General features: G+C 48.9%; 1 protein-coding gene across 1 annotated transcript in view; it reads right to left on the bottom strand.

Annotated features, from left to right (window-relative positions):
- LOC138453629 (amine sulfotransferase-like) overlaps nucleotides 1-21,432 on the bottom strand; it is a 438,834-nt gene that overhangs the window by 30,506 nt on the left and 386,896 nt on the right. Inside the window, exon 7 of the mRNA XM_069606655.1 lies at nucleotides 2,435-2,609. Coding sequence (XP_069462756.1) covers nucleotides 2,435-2,609 — 175 coding nt within the window. The remainder of the gene's footprint in view (nucleotides 1-2,434; nucleotides 2,610-21,432) is intronic.

Below are 21,432 nucleotides of genomic sequence, written 5' to 3'. Positions count from 1 at the left end.
AGAGCAGGTTATGTTTATACCTAGGCCAGATGTGAATGAACAGTCTTAATACTTTTTTAGCCTGACTTAAAAAGGCAAAGGAAATTCATGTTTTGCACCTAGAATGTGAACAAAATATCTAAACTTGTGGCAGGATAGTCGTTCACCAAAATATGGGCAATTATCTGGGGAAACTCAAAAGTGAATGTGTCCTGGGGAGGTTAAAAAATGTTCAAAGCAACAAGTTGAGTACTGGTCCTTCTTGAAGGATTCATGCAATAAAGCAAATGTGGCGAATAGGTGCAGGTTGATCTAAACAGACCATTGTTGTCTCCTGATCTTCCCATCACCTCTTCTTTCTCACATCTCCTTTTAAATCCCTCATCTTCAGATTCTCCTTTCTAGGCACTTTCAGAGCCTGCTTCTTCACCATCTCTTCCAGGACTACCCTCGCCACCACCTCCTTAAATTATATTACCATGTCTCCTTTGGCATCCCTCACCCACTTCTCCTGGACCGCTCTCATCCCATCCTCCTTTTGAGGCACCTCTATATTCAGGGCCACATTTATTGCTCAACCTCCTGGGTTTCTTGCGTCCCAGTGTCCTTGATGTTTCTCCATCCCTTTTCTCTGGGTCTCTTTCCCCAACTTCTGGGTCTTTTCTTTACTCTGTTCCGTTGGTATCACTCTGCACGCAAAGCTTCTGAGTCTGATATTCCATAGCAACCTGGTCTCTCTGTCTGTCTGTCTCTCTCTCTCTCTCCAATCTCTCCAATCTGTGGGTTCTTCTTTTGCCAGTAAATTGTGTCCTACTCTTCCCAACACCCTGGATCTCTCTCTCTCCCCCTCCCCCCAAACATGTGGGTCTTTCTCTCTCTGCAACAGTCTGGGTATCTCTCATCCTCCACCTTTATCTTCCTTCCTCAGCCTCCTCCATTCTTCCCCAGCCTCCTTTTTCTTTCTTCTGGTCTCCTGTGTCCTTCTACTTCTGCTCTCCTCTCTAAAAATGGCAAGTGAGCTCCTATTCCAATCTCCCACGCTCTTGTGTCAAGGTCTCTTCCTTTTATGAGCACTTGATCCCACATCCCACCCGTGCTCTGTGTTTAGAGAACTTAAGTGTGTTTGCCCATGAAATCGGGATTGGTTGTCTTTTATCAACTGTGCCTAGGATGGCCTCTCCCTGCTTTGAACTTGTCCCTTTCCCCTGACATGTGTTTGGTGTCGATAACCATGGATGGTGGCTCAGAACAACAAGGCATGGTTTGGGAAGCGCCACCCCTAAGATGTAGAGCCGTAGTCCAAGCCATCAGGGTTGCCATCTAGGGTTTTACTCCTGCACATGCCGGAAGCAGAACGTGCGTACAGGATCTCCCCGCTGTTGAAACATCTCAGGAACAATTCTCTCAAATGTGTAGCTACACTATACGTATGCTTTCTAGTGTCTTGGTATTCATGAATGAGCTGTTGGCTAACGTTTCTCTATGAATAGGAACAAAGCAAACCGATTTCCCTGAGGCAATAGCAGGCAGGTTCTTAACACCAGGGATCCCAGGTAATATGGACATTTTGTAGCAAAAGACTGCTGATGTTCCCACACATTGAGCCATACCATGAAGTTCCCTTAACAGAAATGTGACGAGTCCCTGCGTCCCACACATAGCATAATGAGAGTAGCCAATCCTCCTGATGTAGCCCCTACACCAGCATCACATAGCCCAAGATGGCGCCCAGCCCCTTTGGAAACACTGCGATCCACCCGTAAGGCAGGGATTTCATCACACAGGCCATTCCTTTTAACCAGGACATTTTCATCCAAGAAATAGCCTACCTTTAGGCAAGCTCAGCGTAGATGGGGATGAATGCCAGGAGCATCAAGCAGTGTTTCCGACGTACGGGCAAAAACCTCCTGTAGGCACCCAACCAAGCAAGCCCAGATGGCCCACGTGGATCAAAGAAGCTCAAAGTCTCAGTCCATTCCCTTGTTTCAAACTCCATTCCAAATGAAATCCCCTAGCTCCCCACCTGTAATGCTACAACACTATTTAGCATACAGTATTCCAAACCTTACCTGTCGAGTCCTATGAAGACAGCTCGTACATGTGATATCAGTCCGGCTACATGGAAGGGAAGTGGAATGGCGGAGACAAGCAGGAATTTGGGAGAGAACGAGTAAACCATATTGCAATTTTTTTAAAATTTTTGCGGAAGGCCACGAGTATTTACCATCTGGCACATATCACAAATCAGTCTCTGAACAAGGGATGTCCGGGGGGGGCCTTTGGGGGGGGTTGGAGGCAGGAGGTAGGAGTGAAGATGGTAGACCTGTGAGAGAGTGGAACAGTGGCATGTAACAAGCATGAGGAGGCAGGAGAGAGGACTCTATATGTAATAATTGAATTATATCATAAGTAACAGTTATTATGGATTCAGGTTTCTTTTTCATGTAAGCACTACCTTTACGCAGGAATTCTTTAGTTTCTTTATTAGTCGCAAAGTTCAACGCGTAATTGGCCAGCGGGTCTTTTTTCATGTTCCTAAATGTTGCTTGTTCCACAATTGTGTCCACAGTTTGGTCATCCAGCTGCTTTCCCAGGAAACTGCATATCTTCTGTATGACACCTCTCAGATCCTAAACCAAAACAATCTCATTACAATACTAGCAGCTGGAAGAGAGCTCACCCTATTTCTCATCAAAGAGATTGTATCAAGAAACCCTCAGACATAGGCTCCTTTCCTGTTTTGAGTTAGGCAGCATGATATTACTATGTTTCCACACTGAGCAGAGGGGACATCACACTTGATCGATCCAGCTGAACTCATATCACAACTTGCTCTATTGACCACTGTCAGTAGTGCACACGTATCATGTATCTCACCACATGCAGTCCTTCGTGAGTCAGTCATGCAGGAAAGTGGCGGGTGATGGACCTTCAAACAGCAGGGGCTTCAATACCCACAAGCTTAGGCAGGTCCTTGCCACAAATCATTTTTGAAATGTATAATGAGATGCCCATGAGCAAGTCAGATTTGCACCTGCTACCTAACACCCACCTGTTTCACAAAGCCTGAAAGATGCTAAAATGTTTATATGGAGGAAGCAACTTCCAGATGCTTACGTGTAAACGTGATTCGCATAGATTTGCTAAAGGGGACCTCAGAGAAGCTCCTGGCATCTTCAGGTGTGCTTCAGCTGCAGGCTTTGTGAATCCAGTAAAAACTAGCAGGCACACATCTGAGAGGAGTATGTGTATCCCAGCGTTGGTTCTAGTGCACATCTTTCTGAAATACTACCAATGGTCCATATGGTATATTTTTCACAACAGAAATTGAATAATAAGATATTGAATGTTTAGACAGTTGGGAATAGGGACATATGAGCCATTGCAATGTTTCAGAGACCACGACTGTGACATTAAATGGAAAAATGTATTTGCAAATGATGCATGTGCCCATTGGAAATGTTGCACTCAATAGAACCACATGATTCATAGTAGACACTGGTTTTCCACATCACTGAAGTACTACCCTGTATCCATCAGGGTAACATGCAATCACAATGCACATCCCTGTTCCTGCCCTAGACATAAATAGAATTGGAGTGCTGGAAGTGTTGCTGTCTGTCAGTATGCTACCACTTTTCAACCAGATACGTCACATGTATATCTGTGTTTATCTGTGTCTTGATCAAGAATCCGAGTGTGCTGTCAATATCAGAGTATTGCTCAAATATTACAGGTCAATGGTTAAAATAGTAGGCTTAATGGGCAGATTTGCCATTTAGAACTAACCCAGTTAGCACATATTGTCATGCCCTTTTCTACAGTGCCCCAGAAAAACGACCATGCAGTTTCCATATCGCCCATAGAAAATGGACATGCTAATTTCATGTTTTCTCCATTAAATATTAATTTGTTCAGGTATTACTGCTAGTCATGTGTCAGTTCCTACTATTATAAGCATTGTTTCTCGCCATGACGACAGGTCAGTAAGTGCATCATATATCGAGATTACCCCACAGTATCTCCCATCCCAGATGAGGGCTTTGTTGCCTTAACACATTTGTTATTGCCATCATGTGTCTAGGACTGATAGTGACATAACGCACGCACAGACTCTCTCTCTCTCTCCCTCTCTCTCTCTCTCTCTCTCTCTCTCGGACTATGGGAAAAGTCTTGAATGTCTCCTATACCAACCATTATATAGCAATTAGGAAAAAGGGACCTCACAAAGAACTGTTTAAAAGTATTCTTTGGTCATTGTTTCTTAGCATTGCACAAGCTCAAAACTCTAAAACTCACTTTGAGAGACGCTTTGCATTATACAAGAAATTAAGAGTGACAGAGAAGGCAATGGCATTTTAAGAATAAGCAATGCAAGGTTCAAACATCTTAGAGCAGGAAGAATTCAGCGACTAACGATCACAAAAGATTAGATAAACCACTATAAGGAAAAAATAGAGACAATTATTTTAACAACTCAGTAAATTAGAACGTTATTAAAATTGGCACCACGTATTATCCCCCCATTACCCCAGTATACTTTGCAAATTTGCTGTCCACCTCCCCACCATTCCTGGATCTTCTCTTTTGACATTACCCTTCACTTCGGGCCATTCTGTTTGCATCACCACCTACAGAGAACCGTAAACATCACTACGATGGCTCCTCAGATCGGTTGAACATGTCCAAAAGAAACACATTGCAAAAGATTCTCCTCCAGCTCTCCTAATTGCAACTCGCAACTGTCCCCCCAAATCCCCAAGGGCAATCATTCATCCTATTCACATTACGTGTCATCAGAAAACTTTTTTCTCTGCCTGTCCATACTTCCAGCGAAGACGTGGGCAAATTCTATTCTGACAAGATGTCCTACTGCCACAGTGGCATTTATGCTGTCTATTTTTCTCAGGTTACCCGCTAATCCCTGCCCCTCACCAACATTAATTGGAAAATATTCGGTTTCACCTATTATATAACCAATGACACGCCATGGTTGGTATCTCCATGCATAAGTGTGGATGTCATGGTTTATCCATCCATTATTTCTTTAATCCAGCAATTCATAAAGCTCCCCAAATCTCCTTTTGGCCTTTTCACAGTGATCTTTAGTCCACTAGAATAATTGGAGGGGGGACAATTCTGGACAGTTACAATCAAACCAAATGCAAATGTGTTTGCTTATCCATTTTCCCCAAACTATCATCTGTGAAGGTGCAGTCATTTGTCAAATCCCAGCCTGAATTGGTCTGCCTGAATGGTAGGTGGACCAGTCGTTCCCACATGGTGGGATGAGTGTGTTCCAGAGTGTAGGCCCTGGAAGCAAAGTGATCTACTGCCATGTGTTTGACATTTGAAAAATCATAAAACAATTGCGTGAGAGTGAATTGAAGGACCGTTCCTGGCTGATGCTTAGTGGGCAGCTAGTGTTTGCAAGTGCTCGGTAGTGTTGTTCAGGCTATATGAACCAGACAATATTTTGAATTTGATCACCGACTCCACTGGAAGCCAGTGCAGTACTTCCAGGGAGGGCTTCACCTGGTCACTTTTCTGTAAATTCAGAACACCTCTGAATGCCTTATTCTACAGCCCTTGCAATCTGTCAATAAGCCCAAAATTGATGATCTTGCACTAATATTACCAAACCACGACAATGAGCAATTGTAACTGTAGGGTGACAAACACATCTATGCAATGTTCTTGCTGTGAAAATGACATGCCTGCCCAAATATGATTCCCAGATTTCTTAGTATAATGTGATGTAATCTACTGTGCTCTACAGTGTGTCTTCTGCTATGTGGATGGCCTCTTGGTGCTAGTGTAGCAGTGGACATGGGAGAAAGCAGGGTTCTCACAGTGATAGACCAGTCTTGACTCTGCCCTCCCTGGTATATGGGTCTCTTATTTGGCTTCATCCGGGCAGAGGCAAATCACTGTCATTCATGGCAACAGAAACTAGGCACCTAAAGGGGTTGTGGGGTCTCCCTTTCATTCTCCCTTTGTAAATGGATGTGTTTTTCATTTGTTCATGTACATTATTGATCATGGAAACGGGGCAAGAGGACCCATGAAGAACAAAGGTGGAGTACGGGAGAATGCATGGCACCTTTTGAATGGCACCAGACGTGGAGCCAATTCTGTTGTATCAATGCATATTTTTTGGCTTTCTTGCAGAGTTGATTAGGCCCATTATAAGGCATTACTGGACACTCATCTTGTTAATTCAATATATGTGCTGTTGATGTTCCATGCAATCGCTTGTAAACATTGCGGCATGCACGAGATTGCTTGTGGTTGGAAACCTCAGGTACTCAGGCAACCTTAGTTCAACTGGGCACAAATAAAGTTGTTATCAGGATAGAACCACCAGATTGGTGTGTTTGGGGTGCACAGTCGAGCACTGCAAAAGAACATTGTAACTAAGTCCCCTGACGTTCCCTGTGGATACTGGATGAGGTGGTAATGGGGGACAGATGTGGCCACCCATAGCGTGATGCTGGTCTCAGAGGAGGCACACAGTGGATTCCCAGACCAACCTGCAATGCCCCAGATTAAGGCAAAGGACTGTGACTAGGGGCATAATTTTAGCTTGCAGGTCCCTTTCAGGTACTCTATTTGTGTAGCAGACCCCTCCCTGCGTGGCCCTTTGCATTATGACATGCATTACTTACGTAATAGCATTTCTGATGATTGTATCTGCTTATATTCACATGCTGTGCATATGGTCCGACATCCAGTGGTAACCGCGGAGTATTGCATCTTGTCTTTCGGGGACCGAAAGGGGACGTCAGCATAGGCGTGTCTGTAACACTATCCCTATTGTGACGTTTGTAGTACCCAAAATCCCTCACGCGCCGAGGTCCCTCCGATTGTATTTTTTCTGCCATGAGGGAGCCCAAGGCTATAGTGAGTGAGTACATAAAGAGAGAAAGTAGTAAGAAGTCTATGTTCCTTCCACCCCGAGCGGGGCGGTTGGGTCAGCGCATGTGAATCTAAGCAGATACAATCATCAGAAATGCTATTATGGTAAGTAATGCATGTCTTCTGATGCTTGTTAATCTGCTTAGAATCACATGCTGTGCATAGACTAGCGAGCAGTACCTGGAGTTGGAGGTGGGTTGTGAGAAGGAACAGTAGAGAAAAGATGTCTTAGTACTGCTTGTCCCACCTGAGAATCAGACCTAGAATGAGTGTCTAGGCAATAGTGTTTTGTAAAGGTGTGTACAGAACTCCAGGTTTGCCGCTTTGCAAATGGACTCAAGAGGAACATTTGCAATGAATGCTATGGATGCCCCAGTGCCTCGAGTAGAATGTGCTCTAGGCCTGAAGGGCAGTTCTCTATTCGCAAGAGTGTAACATAGTGTGATGCATTTGTCAATCCACCTTGAGATAGCTGATTTAGAGACAGGATCCCCTTCTCTACCAGCTGCCACTGAAACGAAGAATTGTTTAGTCTTTCTTAGTGGTTCAGTTTTCTCCAGGTAACATGACTGCCCTGCGCACGTCTAGTGTGTGAAGGCTTCTTTCGGCCATGTTAATAGGGTTCTGGAAGAAAGTGGGTAGTTCGATTGACTGGTTCACATGGAACTTCGAAATGAATGTAGGCGCAAACCTGGGATGTGTGCGCAGATCTACCTTATCTTTGTGGACTGTAAAAAAGGGGTCTAAAACAGAAAGAGCCTGTAGTTCGCTAACCCTTCTGATAGAAGTGATAGTCACTAGGAAGGCTGTCTTATAAGTCAGGTCTTTCAGACTTGCTTTATGCATAGGCTCGAAGGGAGCTCCCATGAGCCTGGTTAAAACCACATTCAGATCCCATCCAGGGGCTGCGTGAGAGATGGGAGGATAAATTCTCTTAACTCCTTCCCTAAAGGCTTTAATCACCGGTATCTTCCACCACAATACCTTTTGCTGTGATGTGGTGTAGGCTGACAAAGCAGCCAGATGAACCTTTAGGGAATTAAAGACTAACCCAGAGTCCAACAGGTGGGTTAGATACAACACAATGTGTGAGGGTGAGCAATCGATAGGATTGACACCCTTGGAATTGCACCAGATGACGAAACTTTTCCACTTGCTAGCGTAGCAATAACATGTATTAGGTTTCCTCGCTTCCCTGAGTATGTCCATGCACCTCTGAGGGAGTTGCAAGTGCCCAAACTCTATGATCTCAGGAGCCAGGCTGCTAAATTCAGGGTTTGGGGGCACGGGTGTAGGGTTTCACCCCTGTCCTGAGACAATATGTTGTACGGGCAGGGCAGCTTGACTGGTGGGGAGAGGGACATTTCCATCAGGTGAGCGAACCATGGTTGGCGGGCCCACATGGGGGCCACTAGTATCATGGTAACTGGTTCCTGGTGCATCTTGTGCACTATCTTGTTGAGAAGGGGAGTCGGTGGGGGGGAAAGCGTAGACAAATTTCCCCGACCAAGTTATCCAGAGACCGTTCCGCTTGGACCGGTTCTGGGGCTACCTGGAGGCGTAGTCTTGGCATTGGGCATTCTCCTGAGTAGCGAACAGATCGATCTCTGGGAACCCCCATTCTGCGAAGACGCTGGATACAATGTCTTCGTGCAGTCGCCATTCGTATTCTTCTGGCAGAGGAAAATCTCTGCTGAGTACATCTGCTAGAAGATTGAGTTCCCCTGGAACATGTTGGGACAACAAAAACATCTTGTGTTTAGAGCCCATATCCAAATGTTTTGGGACAGCTTGGATAGCCCTGGAGAGTGAGTGCCCCCCTGTTTGTTCAGGTAATACATTGCTGCAGTGCTGTCGGTTAAGTTTAGCACCATTTTCCCTTGCAGTTGTACCTGAAAGGCTTTCAATGCTTTGAACACTGCTAATAGCTCCAGTAAGTTTATATGATTGGATGCTACTTGAGGGGACCACACTCTGTGTGCTGTCTGCTGAAGCAGGTGAGCCCCCCACCCCATGAGAGATGCGTCTGTCGTGAGAGTGGCTTCCACTGCAGGGGTGGTGAAGGTATTCCCCTTGAGGAGGTTTTCCCTCGACCACCACTGCAGAGAGAGAACAAGGGCTGGCGAGACAACTACCAGATCCTCCCATTGTCCGCTTGCCTGACACCACTGGCTGTTGAGCCACTCTTGCATGGGACGCACGCGCAGTCGCGCGTGGGGAACCAAGTATATACATGACGCCATCATCCCGAGCAACCGCATGGCTTTGCGTACCGTCACCTCTCGACTGGCAACATATTGAGGAATCTGAGAGAGCATGTTCTGAACCCTCTCGCTGGAGGGGAAGACAAGACCATCTTCCGTCCGAATTAGTGCCCCCAGAAATTGTTTTATTTGGCTGGGGACTAGGCTGGACTTCTTTTCGTTGATTGAAAAGGCCATGCTGAAGAGGAGATCTACTGTTTTTTGGGTGTTCGAAAAACAAGTGTCGAACGAGTCCCCCGAAATGAGCTAGTCGTCGAGGTAAGGCTAGACTGGGACTGATAGTCTGCGCAGGTGTGCTGCTGCCACTGCCAGGACTTTGGTAAACACCCTTGGTGCCGAGGAAATTCCGAAGGGGAGTACTTTGAACTGTTAGTGTTTGTTCTGGATCATGAACCTTAGGTATTTTCTGTGCGCTGGCAACATTGAAATATGAAAATATGCATCTTTCATATCCAATGTTGCCATGAAGTCCCCCCCGTTTCAGCAATGGGATCACTTCTTGTAGTGTTATCATGCAAAACTTCTGGGGTTTTATGAACTTGTTCGCTGGGCGCAGATCTAGAACAGGATGCATGCTGAGATCCTTTTTGGGTACAAGGAAGTACACTGAATAAATACCCTTGTTTACTTGAAGAATAGGAACGGCTTCTATGGCGTCCTTTGCCAGCAGTGCTTCCACCTCTTGAATCAGGATGTTTAGATGGTCCGGTGAAAGGTGCCGTGAGCTTGGCGGTCTGAACTGTGGAGGTCGGGAGAATTCCACGCAATAACCGTGGGCGACCATCTTTAAGACCCACTGGTCGGAAGTTATCCCCTCCCATGCATTGAGGAAAGATATTAATCGCCCCCCGACCGGGGAGGCATGGGAGGGGACCTGGACTTGGTGGTCATTTCTGACCCGAGGCTGTGGCTCTTCTGGGATTGGGGTCTCTGCCTCTACCCTTGCCACGTTTCTGACCCCTTGAGGGATAGTAAGCAGGGCTTCCAGATGTTTGGTTATTGTTGAAGCTGCCCGTGCCATAGTTGTTTTGACCGGCACGAGCTTGTCCTCGAAAGGACCGCTGAGAGTTATACCCCTCTGGGAAGAGGATTTTTGTGTAATTTGTTGCAGAGACTTTAAGGTCTCATGCTGCTTCTTGGCTGTCTCCAACGCTTCATCAACTGCTTTCCCAAAGAGGTTTGACTCTTTGATGGGCATATTAATGAGGGAGACCTGAGTTTCAGGTCTAAACCCCGATATACGCAGCCATGCGTGTCTCTTCAGAAGAGTCCCTTGTGCAAGGGATCTGCCAGATGTTTCCGCAGTATCCAGGATGTTTTTAACCACATTCTGGTTAACCAGTTTTCCTTCCGCAACAATGGCGAGAAGCTTGGTTCCGGGACCTCCTGAAGGCCTTCTTGGAGCATGTTCCACTGGGCATCAGCATAGCTTGCTAATAGCGCAGTATTATTAGCAACCCGAATGGTATATGCAGCTGCTGACGTGACACGTTTGCCTAGGGCATACAATCTTTTAGACTCCTTGTCCGAAGGTGATTCTCCAGTGGCAAGGGGTACCCCTGCCCTCTTACGAGTAGTGGTCACCACCAGTGCATCCAGGATGGCATGCCCCTTGATATATAGAGGGTCGGAAGGAGAAGGCCGAAATAATTTTTCGACTCTCGGGTTCACAGACCTTGTCTGGGCAGGTGTGAGCAAAGATGGACTATCCGCCTCTTAACAGAGTTAAGGAGGGGAATGGATTGACTTGCCGGAGGTTTTTCCTTAATAATGTCCTCACAAAATCCTGCTCAGGCAAAGCCTCTTGAGTGGCAATTTTGAAGAATTCTGCTGCTTTTTTGAACATGGTGTTGAAAGCCATTTGGTCATCCACAGGGGAGGACTGGCGAGCTGGAGTGGAAGCAGGAGAATCGATGCACAAAATATCAGAGTCCTGATCTTGATGTGACCAAGGATCCTGTCCTTCTTGCTGGGTTTCCTCCCAGTTCTCCGTCGTCTCTTGTTGATCTTCTTCATAATTTTCGAGAAGAGAGGATTCCTCTTCTTCAGTATAAATGTCCCAGTATGTGTCCATGTGGGCCACGTCTTCCTGTAGGAAAACCTGGGGCTGAACATCTTGTATTTGAAGGTTGGGGTCTACCCAAGTCTTTTTCGGCAAAGGCTGGTCAGCAGAACTGATAATCTGCTCCAGCCGATCCATACATCCCTCGAACTTTTCAGTAGTCCATTTCGAGGACCTAAAAGGGCCTAGGTGGGGAGAAACAGCGTTCTCCGCCCTTTGGCGTCGAGAGGAACTTCTCAGGTTGTCTGAGAGAGGCTGTTGACTATCCACGTAAGAGTCATCGGAATCGCGGCCCAAGTCTGTCGAAATGTTTCCGTGGCCTGGCCCATAACTTTCTGCGGGACCGGGATAAGGCCCACCGCCGCTGTGATCCTACCGATGCTCTTCCGGATAGTAACCAAATCGTCGTGAGACAAAGCCTCCGATGATGTGGCGGTAGCTGAAACCCCGTCCACGGCACCAGAAGGCCCAGCGGTCGGAGTGCCGGGTAGAGGCCTAGTCATAACTTTCAGGCCTATCGAAGCGTTGGAAATCGTCAAAGTTTCGGACTCCAAAACTTCGGCGTGTGTAGATTGGGAAGTAGCGCCCTTATTCATTTTTGTTTGCCCAGTCGTCATGCGCTGTTGCGGATGCGGGGAAGGCTTTGGATCTACACGATACGAGGGAACTGTCGACATTTTTGACTGACCCGTTGCCGCTTTCGGCTTTTTCAACGAAGGGGTCGAAGATAGCGTAGGGGTTGTGTGTTTAGTGCGATGTTTATGTACGCCCTTGTCGCCGGGTGTAGTCCCTGTAGCAAGTTCAGAGTCGAGCCTGGAAGGGTCGGGGACGGGCATGGAAGACCTAGAAGTGTCCACCTCAAGGTCTATAACATCCGCATTGGACGTTTGGGCATCCGAAGTATCCCCGTCACTTTCGGCTGGTGTTGCGGTAGGGGAGGGAGGCTCCACGCGTGACATGCCGTACAGGGCCCACCGCTTTACACGGAGCTTGCACGCCGAACACCGCTTTTCGTTGTGCTCTAGGGGGAGACAGGCGTTACACGTCCTGTGCTCGTCAGCCAAGGATATCTGACCCTACACTTAGGGCAGAATCTAAAAGGAGTCCTTTCCATAGCAAAAGGGAAGGATGACCAGACTGAAAGGGAAAGAAGTGGAAAGGAGGAAAGACATAATAACAATATGGCCACCCCGAACCCACTCTCCCTACTGTATAGGTCGGCCAGAGGGCTCGACCACGTGGAAATCCGGCCGCCGGATCTTAGGCGCCGAGACCACAGCCGTAGATGATTCCTCCGTAGTCTTCGTCGAAGATGTTCTTATTAGGAAAGTGACTTAACGGGGCATTAAACCGAAATTCTGTAAAGATAAACAATGTCTCTAGTAAGAGCTCCGCTGTAGGGCGACCAGTTATTTGGGCGGAAAAAAACAATCTGAGGGACCTCGGCGCGTGAGGGATTTTGGGTACTACACACGTCACAATAGGGATAGTGTTACAGACACGCCTATGCCGACGTCCCCTTTCGATCCCGAAAGACAAGATGCAATACTCCGTGGTTACCACTGGATGTCGGACCATATGCACAGCATGTGATTCTAAGCAGATTAACAACCATCAGAAAGATCTGCTTCATGTTGGCCTAACTTGGGAAGATATCTGAGAGGCTACAGGACCTGGTGAACTCTGTGGAGAACTGCCATGGGCATTCCGAGGAAACGTGTAGACAGACATTACCAATTCATACTTGACAGCGTGAAACAGTCTGCCTAGAGCATCCTGGGAAGACATAAAGAGTCTCAGCCAGTACGCAGGAGAGCACTCAACGGTTGTCCACTCAGTGGCATCGGGACACAAGTATGATACCAAGATGAGGCCAAGCTTAAAATCATCTTGGTCCGCATTGCTGCACCCATGGCAGAACTGGATTGCGTTCAGCTGAAATTAAATTCAGATAACTGCTCCCCATTATGTTTACAATGAAAATATGAAGGTGTCCATGCTTCTGGATGTGGTGACCCCCGTGGCTGGGGGTCCCATAAAGGGAGCCAGCAGATTGACTGGGATGTGAGTGAAAGGAGTTGGTGAACGAGCAGCAGGGGTGAACGAGAAGGAAAGAGTAGTCTGTGGTAGAGGTATGGAGGCAAAGGAAATAAAAGGCTGAGGTAGCGTTAAACAAGAGGAGTAAAAATGAGCCTGTCGTGGAGGCAAGGAGGCAGAAAGAAGAGGTTAAGTCTTTAGGAAGAGAGAGCAAAGGGAGGCTAGGACAGTAGATGAGATTTAGTCAAGCTGGGAGAAGGAGTTTGGAGAAAGGAAAAGTGGTGGAAGAAATGGAAAGAGAAGGAAGAAAAATAATTTAAAAAGAAGGTGAAGTAGACAATAAGGTTGGTCAAAGGAACAGCAGAAATTAAGTGGAGTGGACAAAGTGAAAGGAGGTAGGAGCAAATATCTGATAGAGAAAACAAAGAAAACACAAGGATCATAAGAAAAAGGAGTTGGGAGGATGTAACAGAAAAATAGAGACTGAACGCCAAGTTAGAGTAAGACATTAGGAGGAGGTTACAGTTGATACAGAGTAGGGTTTACGGAAATTTGGCTTCAAATGAGTATTCGGCCGAATTCAAGCAGAAAAACAGATATTCGGCTTCAGCCGACTACTTAATTTCTTTTCCACTCAAAGCCGAATAGTTTCCCCTTCAAAAGACTAAATGGTTCTTGGGCTCGACCTTTTGGGCAGCTAGACTTATTGGGTAATTTATAGAATTCGGCGCAGAAGTGGCGCACGCAGCTGACGCACAGAGTGTGCGTGCGGCAGTCTGCGCCAGCCGCGTGCACCAAAACCCATTTCAGTGCACAGCGTATTCATGGATTTCAACATCCATGACCAGCCGTGGCGCAGAGCGGCGCAGCGACCCTGCAGCAGTGCCAGTAATGCCCCCAACCCCGCCCATGTGCCAAAAACATCACACAAATCCCCTACATGGCGCAAAGGCCAGGGGACCAGCATACAGCCCCCCAAGCACGAAAACATGTGGAAAACTCCCCGTGCACCCCTCGGAATACATGTACCCCGCTTGCGCGAGTGAAAACGCGTGCAAAACTCCCTGCGCACTCCTCGGAATACACGTACCCCGCTTGCGCCCGCAAACACACATGCAAATCTCTTCGCGCACCCCTCGGAATACACGTAACCCGCTCGTGCCAGTGAAAACGCGTGCAAAACTCCCCATGCACCCCTCGGAATACACGTAGCCCGCTCGCGCCAGCGAATACGTGTGCAAAACACCCCGCGCACCCCTCGGAATACACATACCGCACTCGCACCAGTGAAAACGTGCGCAAAACTCCCTGTGCACCCCTCGGAATAAACGTACCCTGCTCATGCCAGCGAAAACGCATGCAAAACTCCCTGCGCACACCTCGGAATACACGTACCCCGCTCGTGCCAGCGAAAACACGTGCAAAATTCCCTGTGCACCCCTCGGAATACACGTACCCCGCAAGCATTGGGTAAAATGCATTGAAAAAGTCCCCGCTGTGGTGTGGGATGCCTGTGGGGCATGGAGAGGGTGGATGGGCTGCCTGTGGGGCATGGGGAGGGTGGATGGGCTGCCTGCGTGTATTCCGGGGGTGCGCGTGGACTTTTACACGCGTTTTCGCAAGCACGGGCATTGTACGAGTATTCCAGGGGTGCGCGGAGACTTTTACATGCAATTTGGCAGTGTGGGCCCTCCCCATGCCCTGCAGGCAGCCCATCCACCTGGACCATGCCCTGCAGGCAGCCCACATGGCACCATGCACTTGTGAGCCCCAACACATGTCCCCCCCCACCAGTGACGGGCACCTGCCAGCAGGCCCCGACTCATATCCCCCAGAAACCAGTGACGGGCACCTGCCAGCAGGCCCCGACTCATGTCCCCCAGCCACCTACCCACCCACCAGTGACGGGCACCTGCCAGCAGGCCCCGACTCATGTCCCCCAGACATGCACCCACCCACCAGTGACGGGCACTTGCCAGCAGGCCCCGACTCATGTCCCCCAGCCGTTCACCCACCCACCAGTGACGGGCACCTGCCAGCAGGCCCCGACACATGGCCCACCAAACAACATGTCATGAGTAAACAGACCCATGGCCCTAATGCCAACCACAATCCCCCCTTCCCCCCAGTCCAAGCATGCAAACATCCACTGTGCCCACTCCCAAATTACCCATGCCATGACAGTCTTAAAAGAACCACCATGCCCATTCATAAATGCACAACGCAGCCACACAGTGGCAACACATGACTGAGGCAATGTTCATTGAGACATGCACAAAACCAATGATAGAACACAACACCAATCATGAAGTTAGGAAAAATGTATTAAAACATAACAAAGTAACATAAAGGACATCAAACTTGAAAATCAATATACAATGACAGATATGACCAAAAATAAATGGTAATCCAATGAAAAAGAAAATGAACATCATATTGAATGAAAATAGTGGTCCATTGCCAATGTCAATAAGAAATAATCCAAATAAAAGTAAACCATTGATCCATGGAAAAATTGAAAAAGAAAGTATGTACAAGTCTTGAACTATCTACAATCCAAGTCCTAAGGGTGCATGATCCCCAAAGCAAATGAAACCTACAAAAAGGTCCTATGAAGAAAAAACTATATACATGAAGTGGAGCAATGTCCATTTACTCCAAAATAAAATAAAAAACAAAGGAAACCTAACACTAATGTACTATGTACAATGGCAGCGGGCAAGTCCTACGGCTCACTCTTTGATGTTCCGGGCCAGGGCATCATCAAACTCCTCTTCAACGTCCCGGAGGCGGGCCTCTTCCCTGGCCTCGAGGTCTCGCAGGGATGCAGCCATGGCGTCCTCAAACTACCTGTGAGTTGCCTCGAGGCACTCAGCCCACCTCAATGCCCTGCGCATGGAGTTCTCTGCCATGACCATAGTGAGCCGTGCATTTTCCACCCCCACCCGCCGCCGCTCTGCATCTATCCGCTGGCCCAACCGCTACCACACGGAAGACGCTCCCAATCCAGGGTCCTCCTGCCCTCCGGCGATGCCTGCCCCTGTGATGTTGATGGCCCCGAGCCATCTTCGCTCCCACCTTGAGCCTGCTGCTGCCGTGCATGTGCCCTGCCTGTTGATGCCTGCACGTCCTCCTCCTGTTGAGGTCCAGTTGTTGGGGTCGCCACCCCTGCTGGACCTCCGACTCCTGGCTGTGGCAGGGATGTGTCCTCCACCAGTCTGGCCGCTGGGTCAGGGACAGCTCCACATGATGCCCAGATGATACTTGGGCAGGAAGATGGCAAGGAGGACGACTGGTGCATAAGGGGTGCAGTTGAGGAGGGGGTCGCTAGAAGTTCCAGCACACACACGGAGGAACCCAGCCTTGCTGACCCGTCCTAGTAGGTCGAAGTGGTCAATGAGGTATTCGAAATTACATGCATTGTCCTCACGAGAACCCTGCACGTCATCCCGAATACCACGTTGATGCAACGCCACTCCAGCTAGGACAGGCTCAACACAGCCCCGGATTGCCACGTCCGGAGGGAGAGGAAGCCCAGTAGTTGTGTGCGCATCCCCTCCCTGAAAACGGGTCTGGACGAAGGCATCCCTGCTGGTGGCGGATGATGCAGTCACAGGATTGGGGACAGGATTACACACAGGCACCTCCGCGGCGGCCTGTGCTGCCTCCTGTCCCTGTCTCTGGACTGCACCACTAGCACCAGTGGAATCCCCCGCTTCCAGGCCCCGTGCGTGGGCCTTCCACAGCCTCCTTCTCAACCGAACCCCCTACCAACCTGGATGACTCTGTGCCATCTTCCTCCATAGGCCCCTGTGTGGGCTCAGCTGTCCCTTCTGCTGCCGAGGAGTCCACCTCCGACCTCCGCCTCTTGGACCTTCCCTCGGCAGCTGCGGCCGCAGACGCGGCACCAGACTCCTCACTCCCAGAAGAGATGACAACCTGGGAGGGGAGCTAGGCCTTGTGCTTCTGGCTGGAGGTGGGATCCCTGCCGCTGTGCTCCACAGCACCGTCTCCGCCCTCTTCATCAGTTGACGCTGCAGACAGGGAGAGACAGAACACAGGCATCAGGGCACTGTACAATGGTCTGATACACACATGACATTTGCACATGAGTGGCAGTGTCAAACTTCACAGATGGCATCACACTCCCCAACACACATATCATTTGAACCGGTTATAGGTCAAATGTTTGAAAACATAAGGCTTGAATGCCTTTTTTTCAACAGTAAAAGGACTGGAAAAAAGGATCACATTTTTTTTTATGGGGGTTCCCTCTAGCCCCCCATTTTCCTTTTATAAAAAAGTTTTTTATACATGCTAAACTGAAAAAATATACAAATAAATACATTTTAAAAAATTCGATCCTTTTTTCGGTCCTTTTACTGTCGATCAAAAGGTAATTCGATCCTTTTGATCCGAACATTTGACCGGACACCATTTGAAACCACACACATGTGCAAATTAACAGGAATGTTGCAGCAGGCAGCAGCATCAATACACATACAACATCATGAACATCCGAAGGTTAGGCTGATGTCACAATGAACACGGGAGTGCCAAACACATGCACACACGCCACCAGACATACATGCATCTGTACATCTCCTTCAAACAAAAGAAAGAGATAGAGGGATAAGGAGCACTAGCGCACCCCCAAACTCAAGGGGTTAACCCTTCACAAGTAACAACACAGCTACTGCTAATCGTGGCTGCTCACTCTGGGTGGTCCCTGTTCCTGGTCCCTGTTCCTAACTATTATCCGCTATTCGGCGCAAGAGCAGAAATTACTTCAATGCAAGTTCAGTTGTAAACGTATACATATTTTATTATTCAAATATACAAAAAGATATACAAAATGTTTTAAGAACACCAAAAGTGTGCGCTCACTGCCTAATTCATAAATATTAGCAATAGATCTCTAAAAAGTAGATCACTAGATTGTAAGCGACAACTTCAATCCTTCATTTAAAACACTACGTGATTTTGGTTCAAAGAGGCTTGTAGAAGAGTACTGTGTTGTGTAGTATTTCACACACGGTCATACCTTGTTTCACACAACTCACTTATTCTCATGTTCACTCACTCTCAGAATCCAACATAAATTTCATTCAAAACACACACATCTGTACATCTCCACCACCTCTCACAGTGAAATCATGGGCAACTATGTCACATCTGCCAATCAGCCTCTGACATGTCGGTGTCACATGCATCCATGGTGTATCACAGTCGCACACATGTCAAATACACACACACGCACATGTACACCGTGCACGTACATGAAGGTTGAACCAGCATCCATGTGTCACAACCCAACCATGCCATAAAACATACACAGAAATGCTAACATGTTTGCATCCCCACATGCATTTGCCCATCATGCATTTGAACACATACACCATTGATGTGCCTCACACCTGAATGGACTCACATGCAGCAGGCTCATGTCCCTGCACATACACATCCATACATGGGCCTTTCCAGACATATGTCCAAGCTGCTCACTCCTGGCACACCTCAAAATGCACTGCGTCCAATCAGTACGCATGGACACTTACCACTTGACTCCGGATGGGTCTGCCTCTCAAGGACCTGGATGTGAAGCACTGGGCATATACATTCCAGGACCCTCATCTGGTCATTGGTAAGGCAGACCCGGCACCCCTCTGCATGCGCTGCCTCCAAAAGGCGCCGGGCCTTTCTGAGGATCCTGCACCTGAAGTCCTCACAGTGCTTCCGGACGTGCTGTATGTCGCGGGCTGCCACCCCCCCCCAAGTTGATGGCAGTCACAATGTCCTTCCAGATCCTCTTCCGTCCATCCTTGTCGGTGTGTGGTCTTCCGAAGAGGGCATCATAATGCACCAGGACTTACTCCACCAGGATACCAACTTCCGCGGCACTGAAGCTGGTAGCCCTCCGCCTCTCTGGCTGGGGGTTGCCAGTGGTCTCTGATGGTGTTTCCCCCCCGACATGGCAACCCCTGAGGCAGGTGTGGGTGGGCAACTGGGTCCTGGTGCTGGGATGTGGAGCGATGGAACTTCAGTCGGGAGTCTTCTGTTGCAGCAGGGGTGGTCACAGCAACTGGACCCCTGCAGATGGCTGACGTACAGGCACCAGATAGCAGGGCACGTGGCTAGCAGGCGCGCAGGCAGCATCAGATGGCTGGTGGGAGCTGGCTCGGTACTCTGGGGGACAGGAAAATGGCCTTCTGGGCAGGAGCGTGGTCTTCTGTGTGTTGCCGTGTGGCCAGCTTGATACAGAGTGATCTGGCACGTGAAAAAACAGCACGTCTGCGTGTAATTGGAGGAAAGGCCCTTAGCGCGTAAGTGCATCTGTGACGTAATGCGCACAGGCGTTTCCCTCCAAACGGGTGCATAGTGATTCCACACGTGCAGAAACTGCACGTCCGGGTGTCACTGCGTGTAATTGGAGGAAAGGCCCTTAGCGCGTAAGTGATGTGGCACGTGTGGGCAGGGTTAAAAGGTACGCCTAGGACGCCATTTTCTTGTACGTGCTTTTTGTGGAGAGCGAGCGGTTGATTCTTGTACTTCTTGTCGGTTCACACGAGATTACTTCACAACAGTTGCAGTTCGTACTCCTTGTTTACTCAGACAGCGTTCAATTCTTCTTTTGGTCGGGGTGTTGCCAACGCACCCACACGTGTCTTTTTCACATTCTTTTTCCAGGCAGATGGTGAGTCGCACACATATTTTTCAACTGTGGTTGCCCTGTGTGTCGCGTACCCATTCAGAGGTCATTGTAGCCTGTGTGTACCACGCATACGCTTATTTTTGTGTTTCTGGCTTTTTTCCACGCACGTGGGCTACCAGGGGTCACATGCACGTTAAATTTTGTTTTTGGGGTGCCTGAGCATTGCGTGACCCGTCATCTTCCCCAGGGGTCACAGACAGCCTTGCTAGAGCACAGGGGTACATATTCCATCTAATACCCTGCCCCCTTCACCCCAATTGGCCAGGACAATTGTTTACTGCACCTCCCATTCGCACAAGAACATCAGTGCCATGGTTGGGAGGCGACCAAGTGGTAAGGGAGGCAAAGGTGCCAGACCTCCAAGAGGTGTCCGCGGTAGGGGGCGTGTCCAGGATGTGCAGAGTGGCCCAAGAGGCCAGTGTGTGGAGGACCAATCAGGGACACCTATGCCCCCCCCCCAATGGGTGGGGGAGATGCAGCTGACACCATCCCAGCTCAGGCCCTGTTAACCCGGCCCATATTGTTCACCGAACTGGCACGGGATGACTCACAGGCCGACTTCCGTGTCATGAAGTCAAAGCCACGTGTGGCGGTGAAAGTTGCTGTCACCAGGCCACGTGAATCACGCAATGTCATCTGCTGCTCAAGTAGCCAGGGTGAGGAGGCTGCAGGGGCAGCTGCAGCTCAATCCACCCCAGCTCTGAGTCACCCAGCCGGGACAGCCGCAACAGCACCCAGCAGCCAATGCCTGCAGTGAGACCTTTGGTCATTGTGCCTTTGCCTACTTCCAGTGCCCAGTCCAGCTGCGCTTCAGCCCTTACTGACCAGAGTGGTGTAAGCCACTCAGGGTCCGCACCACCTCCCAAGAGGAAGAAGCGTGCTCTTGCGGAGCAGGCTGGGACTCCAGACGCGGCTCATCCCTCTGGCACGTCAAGGAAGCGGAGTTTCAATGATGTGGAACTAGATGCACTTGTGGGCTACGTATCGGCCCACAGCCGCGAAATGCGGGTGACTGCAGGGTGCAAGACTACGAATGCTCAATGTAGGGCCCACTGGCAGTGCATCGCGGACCAGATTAGTTCCCTTGGATTCGTGAGGCGCACAGCTGATGATTGCTCAAAGCGGTGGAATGACCTCAAACGCAGAGCAAACAAGAAGCTGGCTTCCAATCATGCCTCTACTCTGGTGACTGGCAGTGGGTCTCCACCAGAGGAGGAAGTACTCACAGAACATGAGTGAATCGCTGGAGACTTGAGGCAATGCCCAGTGAGTGGCCATGCATGTGTGTGCAAACCATGTGTATGTTGCTTGGGTGATGCGTTCTGATTGAGTGCCAGGTGAGGCTGTGTAGTTATGACTGCTATAGGTCACCCATGTGGTGCCTCCAAACCATCCCTCGCCCTTGGGTTTGGGTTTCACAGTATCCCTTCTGACTGCAGTTTTCACTTTGCACCTGATTA

Source organism: Ambystoma mexicanum, chromosome 4p, assembly GCF_040938575.1.
Source record: "Ambystoma mexicanum isolate Mex_15411 chromosome 4p, UKY_AmexF1_1, whole genome shotgun sequence".
In the NCBI taxonomy this organism is placed as follows: Eukaryota; Metazoa; Chordata; class Amphibia; order Caudata; family Ambystomatidae; genus Ambystoma; species Ambystoma mexicanum.
Note: the sequence above shows the minus strand (reverse complement) of the source record. Positions and strands in the feature narration are given on the sequence as shown.